General features: G+C 38.8%; 1 protein-coding gene across 6 annotated transcripts in view; it reads left to right on the top strand.

Annotated features, from left to right (window-relative positions):
* Positions 1-483: 483 nt before the first annotated feature.
* Positions 484-20,955, top strand: part of KRAS (KRAS proto-oncogene, GTPase) — a 49,204-nt gene continuing 28,732 nt past the window's right edge. For 3 of the 6 annotated variants that reach the window (XM_012457165.3, XM_012457167.3, XM_012457159.3), the window contains exons 1-2: positions 484-571; positions 5,806-5,927. In XM_012457165.3, coding sequence (XP_012312588.1) covers positions 5,817-5,927 — 111 coding nt within the window. In that variant the 5' untranslated portion in view covers positions 484-571; positions 5,806-5,816. Of the gene's footprint in view, positions 572-1,364; positions 1,384-5,340; positions 5,356-5,658; positions 5,678-5,805; positions 5,928-20,955 lie in introns of those variants that run through there. The other 3 variants (XM_012457164.3, XM_012457161.2, XM_012457160.3) reach the window with 3 other exon arrangements.

The following is a 20,955-nucleotide window of genomic DNA, read 5'->3' as shown; positions in this document are numbered from 1 at the left end:
GTCCCACTCCGGGTCAGAATCCGCGGCGGCTGGGACGGCCTTGCGGCGAGGCAGGGGGCGGGCCACCGCGTGGGTCCGGCAGTCCCTCCTCCCGCCGAGGCGCCGCCCAGACTCGCTCTCCAGCAGACCCAGCTCCCCACCCTCGACCGCTCCAGCACCCCTTCCTCCGCCGGCCCGGCCCCCGCTCCTCCCACGCCGGCCCGGCCCGGCCCCCTCCTCCTCCCCGCCGCCGCTCGCGGCCGCCCTCTCTTCCCTCTTCACACACCGCCCTCAGCCGCTCCCTCTCATACTCCAGTCTGAAGAGGAATCGAGCGCGGAAAGCATCGATAGCTCTGCCCTCTGCGGCCGCCCGGCCCCGAACTCATCGGTGTGCTCGGAGCTCGATTCTCCTAGGCGGAGGCCGCGGCGGCGGAGGCAGCAGCAGCGGCGGCGGCAGTGGCGGCGGCGACGGTGGCGGCGGCTCGGCCAGTACTCCCGGCCCCCGCCATTTCGGACTGGGAACGAGCGCGGCGCAGGCACTGAAGGCGGCGGCGGGGCCAGAGGCTTAGCGGCTCCCAGGTGCGGGAGAGAGGTACGGAGCGGACCACCCCTCCTGGGCCCCTGCCTGGGTTCTGACCCTCTTTGCCGGCGCCGGGCGGGGCCGGCGGCGAGTGAATGAATTAGGGGTCCCGGGAGGGGCGGGCGGGGGGCGCGGGCGCGGGCCCCGGGCGGGCGGGGTGAGGGGGGTCTGCATGGGGAGGCGCGCGGACGCGGTAGCGCGGGGAGTGAGGAATGGGCGGTGCGGGGCTGAGGAGGGTGAGGCTGGAGGCGGTCGCCGCTTGTGCTGCTTCCTGGACGGGGAACCCCTTCCTTCCTCCTCCCCGAGAGCCGCGGCTGGAGGCTGCTGGGGAGAAACTCGGGCCGGGCCAGCTGCCCCTCGGGGCGGTGGGGTGCGGTGGAGGTTACTCCTGCTGCGCCCCGGCTTCCCTTCCCCCTCTCCCTGCTCCTGCACCTCTTGCCTCCCTTCCCAGCACTCGGCTGCCTCGGTCCAGCCTTCCCTGCTGCATTTGGCATCTCTAGGACGAAGGTATAAACTTCTCCCTCGAGCGCAGGCTGGACGGATAGTGGTCCTTTTCCGTGTGTAGAGGATGTATGAGTAAGGCGAGGTCACGTTTTGGAAGAGCATAGGAAAGTGCTTAGAGACCACTGTTTGAGGTTATTGTTGTTTGGAAAAAAATGTATCTGCCTCCGAGTTCCAGACTGCTCCCCTCCCCCATGTATGGGCTGTGACATTGCTGTGGCCACAAAGAAGGAGGTGGAGGTAGAGATGGTGGAAGAACAGGTGGCCAACACCCTACACGTAGAGCCTGTGACCTACAGTGAAAAGGAAAAAGTTAATCCCAGGTCTGTTTTGCTTGGTCAAATTAAACACGAAGAAAACCCGCAGAGCAGAAGCGAGGCTTTTTCCTTGCTAGTTGAGTGTAGACAGCAATAACAAAAATAGTACTTCAAGTTTAATTTACTTGTTCTTGTCCTTTCCCCTATTTCTTCTGTATTACCCTCATCCCTCTTCTATACCACCCTCATTTTGCAGATGTGTTCTTCATCCCAAGAATTATTACAGTATTCCAAAACAGCACTTACATGATTTTTTTTAAACTTACGGAGGAATTGTAGCAATCCACTAGCTAAGCCTAAGATGGGCATGTGCATCTTTTTTTTTTTTTTTGAGATGGAGTCTCGCTCTGTTGCCCAGGCCGGAGTGTAGTGGCGTGGTCCCAGCTCATTGCAATCTCTGCTTCCCGGGTTCAGGCGATTCTCCTGCCTCAGCCTCCCCTCCCGAGTAGCTGGGATTATAGGCGCCTGCCAGTATGCGCGGCTAATGTTTTGTATTTTTAGTAGCGACGGGGTTTCACCATGTTGGCCAGCCTGGTCTCGAACTCCTGACCTTGTGATTCGCCTGCCTTGGCCTCCCAAAGTGACAGTGCATCTTACAGCTGAAGTCCTAAGTTAGCCTTCTTAAATCTTGATACCCATCAAAACAGAAAGGTTTTCTAATTGTTGTACAATATATATGTTATGTTTATAACAAATCATTTAAAGAGTAAGTTATAAAGAGGAAAGGTCTATTTGTAATTATCAGCTCAGAATTAACCATATAACTGGTGTCACTCTGAAGTGACTAAGGTCCAAAATACTGACTCCTACATGTGATAGACTACAGATATCGAATATGGTTGCCAACAGTAGTTTATTTTGAGACTGTAGCCATCCACACTATACCTGCTTTTAAGAGATGTTAGATGGTAATGCAGTTTTATGACAAATAAAAATGAATTTTCTTCCATAACAAAATTGCTGGATTCAAGACCTGCCCACTCCTTGCTAGCTTTTCTAACTCTGGGTGAGGGAGCCCCTCCCTCCCATGATCTTCATGTGATAAGACTCCTTTGGAACCCAGTTCTTTCTAGTGGATTTAAATGTGACTTGGTTTCAAAATTCTAATTCAAGGATTTTTTTTTTTTTTTTTTGAGGAAACAACCATTGCATAAATAAGTAGACCAGAAAGTATATGTGGCTCTGAATTCATACATATACACAAACTCTAAACCAGTGTCTGTCCATAGTATTTCCTAGGCTAATAAACTTTTTGGTTTTAACGACCCCTCTACACTGGTTTTTTTTTTTTTTTTTTTTGAGAGTCTCACTCTGTCACCCAGGCTGGAGTGCAGTGATGCGATCTTGGCTCACTGCAACCTCCGCCTCCTGGGTTTAAGCGATTCTCCTGCCTCAGCCTCAGAAGTAGCTGGGATTACAGGCGCCCACCCCCATGCCAGGCTAATTTTTTTATTTTTAGATCCGGGGTTGCACCGTTTTGGCCAGGCTGGTCTCGACCAACTGACCTCAGGTGACCCACCGGCCTGGGCCTCCCAAAATGCTGGGATTACAGGCATGAGCCACCACGTGTAGCCTACACTCTTAAAAGTTACTGAGGGGCTGGGCAAGTTGGCTCTTGCCTGTAATCCCAGCACTTTGGGAGGCTGAGGCAGGAGCATTGCTTGAGGCCAGGAGTTCGAGACCAGCATGCTCAATCTAGTGAGACTTTGTTATAAAGAAAAAAGATTGAGGATTAAAAAAATACTTGATTTGTGTGGGATTTATAGATATTTACCATATTATAAATTAAAACAATTTTTTAAAACAATTTTTAAAAGTGTATTAATTCATTAAAAATGGCAATAATAAGCCCATTACTTGGTAATATGAATAAAATATTTTGTGAAAAATTAACTATTTTCCAAAACAAAACCAAAAATTAGAATTATTTCACATTTTAGTAAATCTCTTTAACGATGTGGCTTAATAGAAGACATGGATTCTCACTGGGCGCAGTGGCTCGTGCCTGTAATCCCAGCCCTTTGGAAGGCCGAGGTGGGCAGATCACCTGAGGTCAGGAGTTTGAGACCAGCCTGATTAACATGGAGAAACCCCGTCTCTACTAAAGATACAAAATTAGTCGGGTGTAGTGGCACATGCCTGTAATCCCAGCTACTTGGGAGGCTGAGGCAGGAGAATCGCTTTAACCCTGGAGGTGGAGGTTGCGGAGAACAGAGATGGCGCCATTGCACTTTAGCCTGGGCAACGAGTGAAACTCCATCTCAGAAAAGAAAAGAAAAGAAAATAGGACTATTAATCCACTTTAAGTCAGGTCTTTGCAAGTCAATTTAGATCTCTTGGTTTTGCTTCTGTCTACATAATAAATATAAATAAATAAAGACATGGATTTTCATACCTGCATCTGCATTCAATCTATTGTGATCACACATATGGAAAACTTGTGAAAGAATGGAAATGAAAAAAGGGTAAAGGACATCTTAGTGTTATTATGAAAACAGTTTTGACTTGCACACCAGAAAAGTCTTAGTAACCTGAGGGGTTCCTGGACCACATTTTGAGAACGGTTTTAGGCTATCCAAACTGGTTCGGGGGAGGTTGGGGTAAGCAGGGAGCTAGAGGATACATTTTAGTGTAATTGTCCTCATCTTTTCCTAATTGCTTTGGCCTACATTTGAAATAAAGAGTGGAGGCAAATGGGATAAGATATGTGTTTGTAGTGGTTGTTAACTTTGCCCTACACAAGCAACCAGTAAGTCTAGGTAGAGCAGAGTGTGTGTGATACAAGTTTTCTAGCCTGTGGTGCCTTTGAGACAGGGCTTAGGAGTAAGGTTAGCAGGTTATCATTTGGAAAAGCAAATTATTATTTCTGATCTTCAGTAAATAGGATGCTCTGTGTATTTAGTGTTTACCTACAATATATGCACATTCATTAATCTGGAACTATTCATCCTATAATAAATAATTGTGCGTTCACTGCCATTTTTTCTTCATTTCTCTTTATTTGTAATAATGTGTTATGTGAGGGAAAGGAGATGAAATTAAACATTCATATTATTTTAAAAATTTTGAAACAACTGACTAAAAATATCACGTTTTATTTTCTGTGTGGTGTTTGTTAAGCAGGTTGTCAGTGTCCATACACCTGTTGGGAGACATTGTACGAAAATCAAAGAGTAACAGTCATATGAATTACTGAGATATATTCACTTAAATCTCTTAACAGCTGTTTTCTTAATAAAAACAATGTTTATCTCTAATCTTTTTTGTTTTGAGATGGAGTCTCACTGTGTTGCCCAAGCTGGAGTGCAACTGCAACCTCCGCCTCCCGGGTTCAAGCGATTCTCCTTCCTCAGCCTCCTGAGTAGTTGGGACTGTAGGCGAGCACCACCACGTCTGGTTAATTTTTGTATTTTTAGTAGAGATAGGATTTCACCATCTTGGCCAGACTGTTGAACTTTTGACCTCAGGTGATCCACCCATCTCAGCCTCTCAAAGTGCTGGGATTGCAAGTGTGAGCCACTGTGCCTGACTTTCTAATCTTTATTTAATTTTCTTTTTTTGTGCAGCAGTAACACAGGATTATGTATTGTGATTGGTGATCACATCACCTGTACTGAATAGTTAATTCAGAGTTCTATTAGTTTTTACCTTTATTTTTTCCAGAGATTTTTTTTTTTTTTTTTAGAGACAGTCTTGCTCTGTCACCAGACTGGAGTACAGTGGCACGATCTCGGCTCACCGCAACCTCCTACTCCTTTTTTCTCCAAAGATATTTTACAAATTTAAATGTCATCAAATATTGTTCCTCTCTGCCTCCGTGTTTAAATTTTTATTTCCCCGTGACACAATCCAGCTTCGTTTGACATTCTCCCAACCCCCATCTGATTTTTACTGTTAATATTTATCCAAGAGAACTACTGCCCTGATGCTTTAAAAGTTTTTCTGAAGCTGTTGCATATTGACTTCTGACTTTTAGAGGTGAGGGTCAACTAGGAAAACTGTAACAATAGGAGTGGAGATAGCTATCAACAACTTTTTTTGAGGGTGTGTCTACAGGGTATAGAGCACTGTGCTAGACACTTTTCATGAGTGAAGTCATGATCTTTTGAGAGCCTTTAGCTGCTACAAAACAGCAGTCTGGCTGTTTAGATAGAGCAATTTGAATTTAAGATAAAAGAACTATCTATGTAGTATTTGTGCATATTTCTTAAACGTTGATGGAGGAGCTTATAAATGAAGTACAGTTCATTATGATATACGTCTGTATTCAACTGGAGTTCTCATGATTGAATTTTGTAAGGTATTTTGAAATAACTTTTCATATAAAGATGAGTTTGTGTTAAAAGGTACTGATAGAGTATTTGATAGTGTGTTAACCTCGTGTGACGTGTTCTAATTTAGACACATTTTCATTATTTTTATTATAAGGCCTGCTGAAAATGACTGAATATAAACTTGTGGTAGTTGGAGCTGGTGGCGTAGGCAAGAGTGCCTTGACGATACAGCTAATTCAGAATCATTTTGTGGACGAATATGATCCAACAATAGAGGTAAATCTTGTTTTAATATTATGCATATTACTGGTGCAGGACCATTCTTTGGTACAAATAAAGACTTCTCTGACCATTTTCGTGAGTACTTATTACAAGATAATTATGCTGAAAGTTATTTTAAATTATCTGAAATGTACCTTGGGTTTCAAGGCTTTAACTAAAGTTACATGTAACTATCAGTATGGGAGCTTTACTTCCCTTGGGAGTATGTCAAGGTCCATGATGTTCACTCTCTGTGCATGTTGATTGGAAGTGTGTTTCAGAGTTTTGCGAGAGGCTAAAAATGAGAATTTATATCTTATCTGTACCTAAAAGACGTTCTTTTTAATGTAACTTTTATTTTTGTGGGTTTCTTGGTATTGTGACATCATATGTAAAAGTTAGATTTAATTGTATTAGTGAAATGTAATTGTTTGATGGTTGTTTTTTTTTTTTTTAAACTTCATTAGCAGTATTTTCCTATCTTCTCAACATTAAAGTAGTGGAGAACCTACAACTACCTGAGAAATTTTAAAAAATGAATTCTTTGCCTATGGTGTGATTTATGTAAAAGTACCATTACCAACTTTACCTTTGCTTTGTTGTCATTTTTAAATTTACTAAAGGAAATATTAGGATTTTTACAATATTTCCTTGAGTAAACATACATTTTTATTATGTTTTTAAGGATTATTTTCAGATTTTTTTAGTTTAATGAAAATTTACCAAAGTACAGGTCAGCAGTAGAATGATAAATAAAGGCCTGGAAGAGACCTTGAGAGGTCAGGTAGTAGTATTTCCTTCTGCCTCCTGGCAGCATTAGACTCAAATCATCCCAAGCAGATGAGGATTTATTTGATCTCAAATACCTGCAGGAGGGGACATTCCCCACCTGTCCTTGTTAACCCATTTTCAGAACATACTTATTAGCATATTTTACACATAATTTGAATCTTCATATTAAATTTAACATCAGTGGAGATGGAAAATAAGCATATCACCTTGTCTTTGAAATAGCCCTATATTGTTAGATTATTTCATAGGTTTCTTTACCCCAGGTTAAGCAGTCCTAATCCTTTAGCATTTATTCTACATCTAATGAACTAATTTAAAAAAATCAGTTCTGAAAAATTTCTAAGAACTTTCTTCAAGTCCCAAGCTGTGAAATCTAGAACAGGTCAAAGTGCCCTATTAAGGAACTGTGCTGTGTAATGTCTTAAAGAAACACTGCACTGAGGTGAATTCTGAGGGCATTGATGGCCTTGGGAAGGTGTTTATGCAGTTTAGAACTTGGAGGTTTGATTAGATAACTGAATTCATAAGGAAATGTCATGTATTTTTTGTACTATAAAAAAGTGAGTAAGTAATGGTTATTTGCAAAGATTTGAGTTAAACATAGAAGCAACTTTATTTGGCTTCCAATATTAAGAATTTACAATAGTAAAGGGAAACAGTCTAATTGAAGTAGACTGCCTGTGCGATAGTCTCTGTATATTTACTTTTGACAAGTTAATTCAATGTGTACTATAGTTTTGTTTGTTTCTTCAAGGAGGTTTGAATAGTGCACGCATTTCAATCTATATTGCAAATCCAGGGTTACTTGGCAGACTACTGTTTAAATCAGATGTAAGAGGAAGTTTTAACAGAATTCACCATATGCATGAACATTTTCCTGGGATTTTGAAAGGTAGTTTTACTGGAAATGCGGTCTGTCCTCCCTGAAGATCTGAGAAAGTCCATTACACTCTGTTTCCAATCAGAGGTCATGAATACTATATGAGTACATAAAGCATGACGTCATGAATGATAAAGTAGATTAGGAAACCTTTTGCTTGTAATTGTTAAAATGCAATATAAATCTTGAAGAAATAAAGCTAACAATTAAGCCTTTATTTGCGGGGGGAAGGTTGAAAAAGTTTGTAAAAGTTTGTAAACTTAAACCCATAACTCTGATTATGATTTCTGCGAAACCAGGAGACTTGACTCTGGGAAGCATTGATTACCTGTGAACTTTGAAACTGATGGTCCCTGACGTAGTTTAGTCACTTGGAAAAAGGTATCTGAGATTATCTCTTATCTCCCAAGTTACAATGAGTCTCTGAGGGAACTGACACGTTACATTAAGTTCTTGGTGTAAATTGTGAGAAAGGCAAGAGAATTTAGTAGTTTAACTTAATAAATAGTTCGTTAAACAGAAATGCTGACTCCATGTTATTGTAAAAAGTTAAAAATTTAGGAGGGTATTGGGATTTCACTGCTGTTGTTAGGTTTTGATTGGCGAATAGTATGGGTCAGAGAAGATTAGAAAGGCTATGACTGCGCATTTTGGAATTAATAGCAGTTTTTCTACATTTAAAATGGAATGAAATTTTTAAAAAATTTGTAATATTGTATTTTTTTGATGATTTAAATTTTGTAAAATTTACACTAAGAGGTAAATAAGGAGGGTGGCCATTGTTTCTTTCATTTTATAGATGACTCTGAGAGGTTCTAACTCATCTAAGGATACATAGCTAGTAAGTGGTGGGATTTGAATTTAAATTTTCTGAGACCAAATTAAGTAGAATTTCCACTGTACTCTTGTATAGCTTTTTATTTATTTTTTATTTTATTTATTTATTTTTGAGATGGAGTCTTGCTCTGTTGTCAGGCCTGGAGTGTGGTGGCACGATCTCAGCTTACTGCAACCTCCGCCTCCCGGTTTCAAGTGATTCTCCTGCCTCAGCTTCCCGAGTAGCTGAGACTACAGGCATGTGCCACCACACCCAGCTAATTTTTGTATTTTTTAGTAGAGACAGGGTTTCATCATGTTGGCCAGGATAGTCTCAATCTCTTGCCCTCGTGATCTGCCCGCCTCGGCCTCCCAAAGTGCTGGTATTACAGGTGTGAGCCACTGCGCCTGGCCTTGTAAAGCTTTTTAAAACTGAAAATTAGCTGTCTTTCAAGTTAAGAAAATATTTATTAATGGAAATTAAGTCAGATTTGTCAATATATCAAAATTTGAAATTAGCCTACTATTTAATGGCAACTTAGTGGCAGAGATATGATGTTAAATCATTCAGGCATGACACATAGATGGAGTATGTTTATATTTGAGGCTGTGCGCATAATCACCTTTACTTGCATTGTGAAGGATATATCATTATCTTTTGTGAAGTCCACCCTGGCGAGGTGGTTCACGCTTGTAATCACAGCACTGTGGGAGGCTGAGGTGGGCGGATCACGAGATCAGGAGGTCGAGACCAGCCTGGCCAACATAGTGAAACCCTGTCTATACTAAAGACACAGAAATTATCTGGGTGTGGCGGGCGCCTGTGGTCCCAGCTACTTGGGATGCTGAATTGGGAGAATTACTTGAACCCGGGAGGCGGAGGTTACAGTGAGCCAAGATTGCGTCACTGCACTACAGCCTGGGCAACAGAGCTAGACTCCGTCTCAAAAAAAAAAAAAAGAAAAAGTCCACTAAAGAGATGATGAAATGCCTTGTTAGTAGGGCAAGATTATTAAAAACTCAAAATAGCCCCTAAAAACAATACTTGGCTAGAAATATCTGCTTTTATAGTTCAGAGATCACTTGTTATCAAAACCCTGAAATTTTTTTTTAAGGTAAAATGTGGTGGAAGAGTAAGTTTTGTTTTAAAAAAATACAGGTAGTTACAGAGATCAGAGTGATCAGTTGATCACTTACCAAATATATATTAAGTATCTACTGTATATAATATGCTAGTAAGAATAAATATAGCACAAAGTATTTTTTCCTTGACTCTAATTGTTTAACATCTGCATGCTTTTATTCTGGCACCTATAATTCAGTTCAAGTATTATGCCCTTCTTTGATGGAACAGTTTCCTATTCAGTAAGAGGAAGACCATATTAATAATTAAATTGGTTTGTTTCATCTTTAGTGTTCTGAGCTGTGGAGTATTTATTTACCAGGGTTTATCAGTTTTCAGTTTCTTTTATTTTTCCATATTCATTATAGAATTCATTTTACCTACGAATAAAGTAGGTAGATTATAGAGAGAAAATTTGTAAAATTAAATTTTACCATATATTTGTTATATGGTAAAAACTCATGTATCTGAGTTTTTACCATATATTTGTAGTAATCAATGAGGGATGGTTGGGTGACTGCCCTCCAGGGGACATTTGGCAACATCTGGAGACATTTTTGGTTGCCACAACTTGGGGAGAGAGGACTGCTACTGGCATCTATTCAGTAGATGCTATTACTTTTAATGGCAAAACTGCAATTACTTTTGCACCAACCTAATATTAAACTTGCTGCAGTGCACAGGAAAGCCCCCACAACAGAGTTATCTGGCCCCAAACTTCAATAGTGCTAAGGTCCAAACCCTGATATGTTACCTGTAGCTTTAAACATCCTTTAAATTGCCAAATTCATGTCTCTGACATTAGGTTTATGTTAGATTTTCAACTATAACATAGATTTAAACTCTACCTTTTGTAAATTAATAATATGTTAGCTTACTCCAGTGTTCTATTAAAACGTTCTGTTTAAAATCAGAGACACAGCAGTTTTATAAATGCCTTTCTCTTCAAGGCTGTGAAACTCTCCCCACTTTTGTGAGTGCCCTCTACTGGTCAAATTATTTGCTTTTATAACAGATAACAAATCCTGTTTGTATAGTTTCCCTGTTTAAACTGTGGGTATCATCAATTTATAAATGTATCCGTTTTATTTAAAAGTTTTATTTTACATGATTGATTTAAAAAACTTAAAATATCACTTTTACTCTCTGCTAATATTAATGGAAAGATTGCAGTGTGGGTTTAGTTAGGCCTAACTAAATAAGTAGGTGAGTATACTGAACTAAGAAAAGAAACTAGGCGATGTATGAGAAAATTGGGTGGTTCTGTTGTTAACACTTACTGAGCTTACTTTGTTGAAGGGACTAAAAAGCAGCAGTGTGGCTCTCTGAGCTTCTTTGCATGTACTCAGGAGCTGCTTAATGGAGTCAAAGCTTGGTGTTACGTTGCATGGGGTGTTATGAGGGTCCTATTCAGAAGTGGCAAATTGTGAAAGTTCACATTTTGTAGGTTTTTATAGAACTGTAGAATAGTTGTGGAGCACCTGATTTGTAGAATAAGTGGACATAAAACTCAGGCACTGTATTTAGGTCAAATTAAGAATAAGGATTTATTTAATAAGTATTTACTTAGACCTGAATGTTAAACTTTACTGGTCATGTCTTTTTCTACCTTAGGTTTTTATAAATACAAAGCTTTAAAAACATACAAATGGAAGTTGGTAGTGGAAATAAGCGAAAGGAAAAAAATGATTTTTTGGTTTGGAATCTCCGAAGATTCTGGTTTTAACAATACAACTAATTTCTTAATCCCAGAAATGTTCTTCACTGCCCTCTTTATACCGTGCAGTCTTCCTTTGGGCTGGAGATAGACACTAGGGAGCAAAACAGACTAGATTTCTGCCTTCATGGAGCTTGTTAGTTTTAGGTGTACACTTGTCCTTTGGTATCCACTGAGGATTGGTTCCAGCACCTCCTGCAGGTACCAAAAGTAGTTGGGCGTGGTGGTGCATGCCTGTAATCCCAGCCACTTGGGAGGCTGAGGCAGGAGAATGACTGGAACCCGGGAGGCACAGATGGTAGTGAGCTGAGATCACGCCAGTGCACTCCAGCCTGGTTGACAGAACAAGACTCTGTCTCAAAAACAACAACAACAACAACAAAAACTTAGTAGAAATAGTGAAAATAAAATATTTGAAAGGATAAAAGAGGGACACAGTAACTACCTTAGATACTTTTTTCAATGTTTTATTTTTTAAAAATTTCAAACCTATAGGAAAGTATTAAAAAATAGTACAGTGAGTAGCTGTTACTCTTAAACTAGATTCACTAATTAACGTTTTGCCGTAGTTGCTTTTTCTAGATCTGTTCATCTGTGTATAGAGGTATACACTTACGTGAATGTATATTCTTTAATAGCTGAACTAAACTATTTGAGATTAAGTTGCACATGTTATGACCCTTCACCTCTAAACTTGGTATAACTTTTAAGACAGGGGTCTGCAAACTGTGGGCTGTTTTCTGGCCAAATCCTAGCTGCTGTCTTTCTAAATACAGTTTTATTGGAGCACAACCATACTTATGTGTTTATATACTGTGTGTGGATGATTTCACACTGCAGTGGCACAGCTGAGTAGTTGCAACCAAAATGACTAAAAGCCTAAAATATTTACTATCTTTAAATCTTTATAGACTTTTTACCTTCATAGAAAAAGTATCTAACCTTGTTCTAACAATGGAATATTTCCTTGTGTAACTACAATATTTCCTTATATATCTACAACATAATGATGAAATTTAGGAAATTCAGCATTGTTGTAATCCTTTGTCTCATATCTAGTCCGTATTCAAATTTTGTGAGTTGTTCTAAGAATAGCCTTTTAGCAATTTTTTTTTTCTGATTCGGGATCAAAAATTAGTTGTCCTGTCTCAGTTTGTTTAATCTAAGACTGTTTCTCCGCTTTTGTCTTTTATGACAATGACACTTTACAAAGAATTCAGGCCAATTGTTTTGTAATATGTCCTCTAGTTTGGGTTTGTCTGATTGTTTCCTCATGATCAGATTTAGGTTAAACAGTTTGGGCAGGAATGCTACATAAGTGATGTTGTGTCCTTCACCTTGGATCACAACAGGAAGCACATGATGCTGGTTTGTCCCATTATTGATAACATTGATTTTTTGGTTAAGATGATATCTATCAGATTTCTCTCTGCAAAGTTGTCTTTAATGACTTTAATAAGTACTCTGCGGGGAGATACTTGGAGACTAAAAATGCACTGTGCTCCAATATATTTGCATCCAGTAGGATTTAGCATCCATTCATTATTCTTGCTTAAATAAATTACTACCATAATGGTTGCAAAGTGGTAATCTTCTAACTCTGTCATCATTTCTAGATTAATTAATTGGCATCTGCCATTAAAACAGGCTCTATCTTTTTTCTTCCCTCATTTATTTGTTTGGTTTATTTTATTTATATCAGTATGGACTCATGAATTCTTTTTAATTTAATGTGTTGAAGTCTGTTACTGTGATTACTGATTTCGATGCTCAGATTTGTTTTGATAAGACCCTTTTAAGCTGGCTTCTGTATCTTTTTAACATGTCTCCTTCAGTTTTTGAGTTCTTCCTTACTTTCTGGCACTATGTATTCCAGGTTCACCTCATTCTTTTCCTGTACCCACCCTGGATTCAGCCATTTGTCTAAGGAGCTCTAGTTCCTTTTAGTGGGGAATGGTGTTTAGACACTAATATCTGGGTCTTAGGTGTATTTATATAGTGACTATGGGGTGTCACTGCTTCTAGACCCTTTGCAAGGCACAGAGGTCAGAAATGCATGTTATTAACAATCAACAGTTAACAGTTAACTATTCTTCACCTTCTTTCTTCCAGAGTGAGAACCCTGGTTCTACCCTGTTTCTCCTTGTATAGACTTATATGCTAAACTGTACACTTGTGAAATGAAAATGACAATGTCATTCTTAAATTATGGATCTTGCAGTATTACCTAAGTAACATATATCGAATGATGTAACTTTAGGTTAGTTTCCTTATTTGTGGAATTTGGATTAAATATTTGTCTCCCTTGAGAAAAATGAGAATCCTGTCTTATTATCAGAGTATCCTTAAACCATTAAGGAAAACATTTGGGAAAAAAATGAGCTATTTGGCTGCATAAAAATTAAGCTGTCTTTAACAAAGATATAAGACAAAACCTAGAAAAACCATTTGGTTCATGTAATAGGAAGCTATCTGATATATGAATTAGAAAAAAGCAAACACAAATAGAAAAAAAGGGGTGGGGGGTGCTAAAGATATAAATAGGCAGCTTGTCTACCAAAAAAATAAAATGAGTAACATAAACATATAAAAAGACACTTACTTCATGAGTATAATGCAAGTTCAAACAATAATAACATTTTTGTAGTTTCATATTGGCTAAGGTTAAAATAACTGCTAGGAAGGATATGGAGAAATGTGTGCTTTATACTGTAGTGGGAGTACAGACCCTCAGACTTTATGGAGGTCAGTTTGGAAGTAGTTTCAAAATGTAAACTATGTGTCCTTTGACCAGGTAATTCAACTTCTTGTAATTTATGCAAGGACTTAATTGGATAAATGTTTAAGATGTATATACAAGGTTTATTGCATCATTGTTTATGATTTTTTAAAAATGGAAATAATCTTCATGTCTACCAATAGAGAATGGGTGAATAAGTTATGGTATGTCCATACATACAAATTATATAGTTGTTGGAAAGATTAAGTAGATTTAGATATACTGACATTGAAAAATGTCCATTATGTAAGTGAAGCTGGGTCACAGCACCTTGTGTTGAATATTATTCCATTTATCTAAAAACAAACTTAATTACTCCCTCATTTTTTGTGGTGTTTTAGTTTTTAAAAATAAGCTTATGCCATTGGGGCTGGGGGAAAAGTAACTATTCATTTTGGAGAGAGAAAGGGCACTAAAATACCAGATAGCATTAGATTATTTCATGCTTCTTTTTAAAGCCTCAATAAATTGGGTAATTTAGATGTAGTCTTAGATTAAGGAAATTACTATTAAAGCTAAATAAAGAATAACTGAGAGGTATATAATATAAAATATGAACATTATATTGGCAGCTATAATGATTAAGATTGGATCCATGGCCATTCCAGCCTCTCATTCTTAGTAGACTTCGAATGATCACTTGTAGATGAATGCCACCTGACTTCAACAGGTTATGGTCATTACATCCTTATTTTCAAAATTTGTCATATAAATTGTCCTTGAGCTGGGTGTGGTGGCTCACACCTATAATCCTAGCACTTTGGGAGGCCGAAGTGGGTGGATCTCCTGTGGACAGGAGCTCAAGACCAGCCTGGCCATCATGGTGAAACCCCATCTTTAAAAAAAAAAAGTAAAAATTGTCCTTGAGTTTATTCAGATTTTTGAACTAGTTTTTTCTCTTGGGATTAGTACACGTTTAATTTTCTCTAGTATGAAGCTAATGTTCACCATTCTTTTAATTTGAAGTATCCAGCATTTGGTAAAGAAGTCTTTGTTTTCTTTATCCTTACTTTTAGTGAATATCTTAGGTTTTTTTTTTTTTTTTTGAGACGGAGTTTCGCTCTTGTTACCCAGTCTGGAGTGCAATGGCGTGATCTCGGCCCACCACAACCTCTGCCTCCTGGGTTCAAGCAATTCTCCTGTCTCAGCCTCCTGAGTAGCTGGGATTACAGGCATGCGCCACCATGCCCAGCTAATTTTTTGTATTTTTAGTAGAGACGGGGGTTTCACCATTTTGACCAGGATGGTCTCAATCTCTTGACCTCGTGATCCACCCACCTTGGCCTCCCAAAGTGCTGGGATTACAGGCGTGAGCCACCGCGCCCGGCCTGTCTTAGTTTTTAATTGAAAATTCTGACATGAAAACAAGCTCCTTAACATCCTCACTCCCTAATCAAAACAGAAATCCTTTGTAACCTTCAGTTTTAGCTCCCCTTCCCTGTGATTTGCCCAGCTCCATTATATTTATTTTGAAATATGGTGACCAGTTTTGCAAAATTATTTCAGCTATGGATGCCCAATGATTTTATAAGGACAAGATACTGTTTCTGAACAGTTCCTAGTAGCCAGTGGCCTGCCCCTACTTTTTGGGCTGCGTGTAGTATGTTACATAATGCAGTTAACTTTTTATAGCACTTTTCATTTTATAAAGAGATTTTCATGGTCTTTAATACTAATCTATGTATAAAATCCTGTATGCAATTATTTACCGACTTTTACAGCTGAAGGAACAATAGCTTAGAGAACATGTGAGATTAAGGAGTTTGCCCAAGCCCATAGCACAAATAAGTGAAGTTCTTTGGCTGTCCATGGATTGAAGACTCCCAAGTCTATCTCCAGCCTAGGCTTCTGTCCTGAGCACCGGACATGTGATTCAAGCTGCCTGGAGGTCATACCCACCAGGACAACCCATGAGCATAGGTAATTCAACATGCTCAGTATCAGTCATCTTTTCCTTCACTCCTCCCCTTTGTATATAAGCTCTGTTATTTAAAAAAATTGAAATATATTCACATAGCATACAATGTTCCCTTTTCAATTGTACAGTTGTTTTTAGTACGTTCACAAGAGTTGTTCAGCCATTACTAATTCCAGAATGTTGTCATCACCCCAAAAAGAAGTCCACATCCATTAGCAATCACTCCCCAATTCCTTCTCCCACCAGCCCCTAAAAACCACTGATCTTTCTGTCTCTGTGGAATTGCCTACTCTGATTATTTCATATAAATAGAATCATACAGTATGAGGCCTTTTGTGTCTGGCTTCTTCCACATAGGATTATGTTTTCAGAGTTCATCTATGTTTCTCCTTTGTTGATCAGTCCTTCATTCCTTTTTATGGTTGAGTAATACTTATATAGATAAATCTTATTTTGTTTATCTGTTCAGTTGATGAGCGTTTGAGTGATTTTCTCTTACTGGTTATTTTGAATAATGCCACTATAAACATTTATGTACACGTTTTTGTGTGACCATATATTTTCAGTTCTCTTGGGTATGTATCTAAGGTGGAATTGCTGGGTTATATGGTAGCTCTGTCTTTGACTTTTTGAGGAACTGCCAAGTACCAACTATTTTACCTAAGTATTTCTCAAATTTATTTAATTTCCTTGATCCATACTGTTGTTGCTGCCTTAGTTTAAGTTTTATCATTACTTTTTTTTGTTTTTTGATTGAGACAGAGTCCCTGGGCTGGGGTGCAGTGGCGTGATCTTGGCTTACTGCAACCTTTGCCTCCCGGGTTCAAGCGATTCTTCTGCCTCAGCCTCCTGAGTAGCGGGGATTACTGGCATCCACCACCACGCCCAGCTAATTTTCTGTATTTTTAGTAGCGACAGGGTTTTACCATGTTGGCCAGGCTGGTCTCAAACTCTTGACCTCATGATTTACCTCCCCAAGTGCTGGGATTACAGGCGTGAGCCACTGCACCCGGTCAGTTTTGTCATTTCTTGTAATAATTCCTGGCTCATCTCCCATTCTTTGCTCCTCTCCTTCTCTCCCTTCTTCTCTCTCTCTTATTTCCACCCATTTTTAACATTTATAGAAGTCAGAAGTCTAGTCCAGAAAGCAGAGCCACACTAAATATTTCAGCGTGGAAAACTAATTAGGTGTTAGAAGACTGAAAGGCAAAAAAACACTAAAGTAACACAGTAACATCAAGAATGGCCACTACTCCTGAGATTCAGGGAATGCTGGGAAGATTTGGGGGTTATTAGAACTGGAAGCTCAGAGAAGGGGCTCCTTGTTGCTGAGGCTTTATTCCTGCAGAGGTGGTGCTGTTGGCTGCTACTGGTGCATCTGAGTGGATATGATGAGGCAGTGTCTGGAAAGGCCCCCAAAATTTTGTTCCTTTCTATAATTTGTCATAATAATGCTAATAGTGAATCTGATCCTCCCTTCCTATTTTAAAAACCTTTTAGTGATTTTGTATAGGATGAAATTTAAAACTCCTTAATAGGATACACATGACCCTCCATAAGCTGGTCTCTGCTTGATCGTCCAGTTTCACTTCTTGCTGCTTATTTCTAAGGCCTCTAAGTCAGGGATCCCCAAACCATGGGCTGCGGACTGGTACCCCCCTGTGGCCTGTGAGGAATTGGGCTGCACAGCTAGACGGAGGTGAGCTTTACTTGGCTGAGCTCCTGTCAGATCAGCGACGGCATTAGATTCTCATAGGAGCGTGAACCTTGTTGTGAACTGCATGTGCAAGGATCTAGGTTGCATGCTCTGTATGAGTATCTAATGCCTGATGGTCTGAGGTGAAATAGTTTCATCTTGACATCCCCTAACTCTGTCCATGGAAAAACTGTCTTCCACGAAACCAGTCCCTGGTGCCAGAAAAGTTGGGGACCGCTGTACTAAGCTAAAGTTATATTATATATATAAATAAAGTTATATATAAAGTTTTATATCCTTGGTTCTGTGTACTCAACATGCTGTTCCATGTTTTTTGCATTCGCTTTGCTCCTTCCTGCCTGGAGTGCGCCCCCTGCCCCCTGGTCTGTCTTAATTCATACAAAGTTGATCTCTTCTGTGTGCCACCGTTGTACTTTGTCTTGCATTAATTTTATTTTAATTATTTATTTACATTCATGTCTCTTCCATTCATTCTAGTTGCTTGAGGTCAGAAACTAATGTGTGACACAGAACGTGACACCTAGATTTTCAGTAAGTGTTCCTATGATACAGGGGAGACCAATGTGGGTAGATGGGAATGAACTCATCAACCTCTGTTTACATACCCTAAATTCCCTGTTTTTTCTCTGTTATAATTCTGACAGTCCACAACAGTCTTTGATGGCTTATAAACAATAGTGTGGAACACATCATTCTGTGATAGATTTAAATAATCTTTCGGAATAATAACATAAAGTACTTGAGCATTAGTTGAGTAAAAGTTTCTCATTTTTTCCTACACATTATTAAGCACTATGTAAAAAGTCCTTACAATACTTAATACACTAAGAAAACTTAGAGTTTAAAAGGAAATCCCCAAGTATTACATTATTGACATTTTCAGCAGTTCTGTTCATATTGAGAAGAGCATCTCATGGAATTGGCAGCATTAAGGTGAAGATTAAATGGGATGATGTTTTAATATACTTACGACAGTATCTGACATAAAAGTAAGGGCTCAGTAATGTTGACTGCTGAAATTACTATTAATAGTAATATGGTTACCTTTAGTAAAAGTTATTAGTTAACTATACTACAATATAATAAAATATATACTTGGAATATATATATTATTTTGTTTTGATACATGGAATATGTCTTTCTGTGTCAGGGTCACTGCCTGCTTTGGAAAACTAAGTTGAGTATGTTAAAAGGTGAACACACTGAATAATTTAATTATTAATTATAATGGGAAACTGACAGACTGATGTTCTGGTTAATGAGGTTATCTTACCTTGAATGAGTTAGCTTTTAAATTCCTCCAAATAGGTCTACAGAGAAGTTTCTATACATCAAAATAACATTTAAAGGCATTTAATAAACCAAGAAACACTTCATTTAAAAAATCAGGCAAGTCAGTGTAAAAGAAGATTAAAATTCCACATGGGCAAAGGACACACCCTGGCAATTAATATGAAGATTATTATTCCTTAAATAAATTGATATTAAAACAATAAGAATTTGTAGCTTATCAAACCAACACAAATTTAAAGTAAAAATATGAAAACTATTGTAAGTAATGATAAAATGGGTACACTCTTAGTGTTTTATAGAAAAGTAGTATAAAGAACCTCATGTGTGTACCAACCAGCTCTTTCATATCTTAACATTTAGCTACATGTGGTTTAACTGTTTTTTTTTTTCAAGATAGAAAAATTAATACTGTTGAAGACTCTTGCATTATTTTCCCTAGTCTTAGTCTCTTCCTTCCCATAAATACATTAAAATCTCTTGTCTATTGTTTTGATTGTATTTTTCCATAAAAGTTTCCATATTATATATAATTTAATAGAAGCTAAGATTTATTAATATATGTATTGTCATTTAAAAATTAACAACTTCATTGTCCTCATAAAATTAATCGTATCTTAAACTGGTGCTTCTTTTCCTAAGATTGTTTTATAAGAGAAAAATGAAACGAAGATTTTAAAGCAAATTGTTGAAAGATTAAAAATATTGCCAGGCACGGTGGCGCGTGTCTGTAGTCCCAGCTACTCGGGAGGCTGAGATGGGAGGATCGCTTGAGCCCAGGAGTTCTGGGCAGTAGTGCGCTATGCCGATTGGGTGTCTGCACTAAGTTCAGCATCAATATGGTGACCTCCCGGGAGCAGGGGACCACCAGGTTGCCTAAGGATGGGTGAACCAGCCCAGGTCGGAAACGGAGCTGGTCAAAACTCCCATGCTGATCAGTACTGGGATCGCGCCTGTGAATAGCCACTGCACTCCAGCCTGGGCAACATAGCGAGACCCCATCTCTTAAAAAAAAAATAAAATAAAAAATAAATTAAAAAAAAAAAGATTAAAAAAATCTATCTTTGCAAACTATTACATTGAAAGTGGGGGAATTTGCTGTGAAATTTTCATTTCAAATATGTAGTATCTTTAGAATATTTGAGAAGGATTTATATTATTGAAAAATCTGTTAAATTGTGTTTATGTTTACTGTTTAATTGTAATACAAACTTTCATTTATTTTTTAGTATTTGCATATATTTACATCATATAATTCATTCACTTATTTAAGAGGCAGTACTGATTACCTATAGTGTTCAAGACTGTTAGGTACATGGTGTGTAGGGGTGAGTGAAACAGACATGACCCCTGCCGTCACGGAGTTTAAAGCCTAGTAGGGGATATAGACTTAAACAATTTCACAAGTACATACATAATTACAAACTATAATACATGCTATGGAGGAAACATAGAGGTGCCAGGGAAGGAGGAATGCTTTGCATTTTTATTTTTAAGACTGAAGAATGCAATTGGAGGACTTGGAGCAAGTGAATGATGTGATCTAACTTTCATTCATTCATTCAATTATATATTTACTTACTTATTTTCTCCTGGGCTTAAGCGATCCTCCCACCTGAGCTCCCTGAGTAGCTGGGACTACAGGTATGCACCACCACACCTGGCTAATTTTTTTAAATTTTTGATGGGGTTTCATCAGGTCGGCCAGGCTGGTCTCAAACTCCTGACATCAGGTGATCTACCTGCCTCAGCCTCTCAAAGTGTTGGGATTACAGGTGTGACCCATGGTGCCCGGCCCTAACCTACATTTAAAAATTATCACTTGCTGCTGTGTGGAGAATATATTATAAGATTAACAACAGGGATACCTGCTGTGAAGCAATTGCTGCAGATTGCCTGAGACAAAATAGTTATCATGGATTAGGGGGATGGTGGTGGTGGTAGGTGGTTGGATGTAGGGTACATTTTGAAGATAGGTAAATGGTGCAAGATTGTGGGTCAGTTTTGAATG

The sequence above is a fragment of the Aotus nancymaae genome, unplaced genomic scaffold (genome assembly GCF_030222135.1).
Source record: "Aotus nancymaae isolate 86718 unplaced genomic scaffold, 86718_ANA_hifiasm-v0.15.2.pri h1tg000016l, whole genome shotgun sequence".
Taxonomy (NCBI): domain Eukaryota; kingdom Metazoa; phylum Chordata; class Mammalia; order Primates; family Aotidae; genus Aotus; species Aotus nancymaae.
Note: the sequence above shows the minus strand (reverse complement) of the source record. Positions and strands in the feature narration are given on the sequence as shown.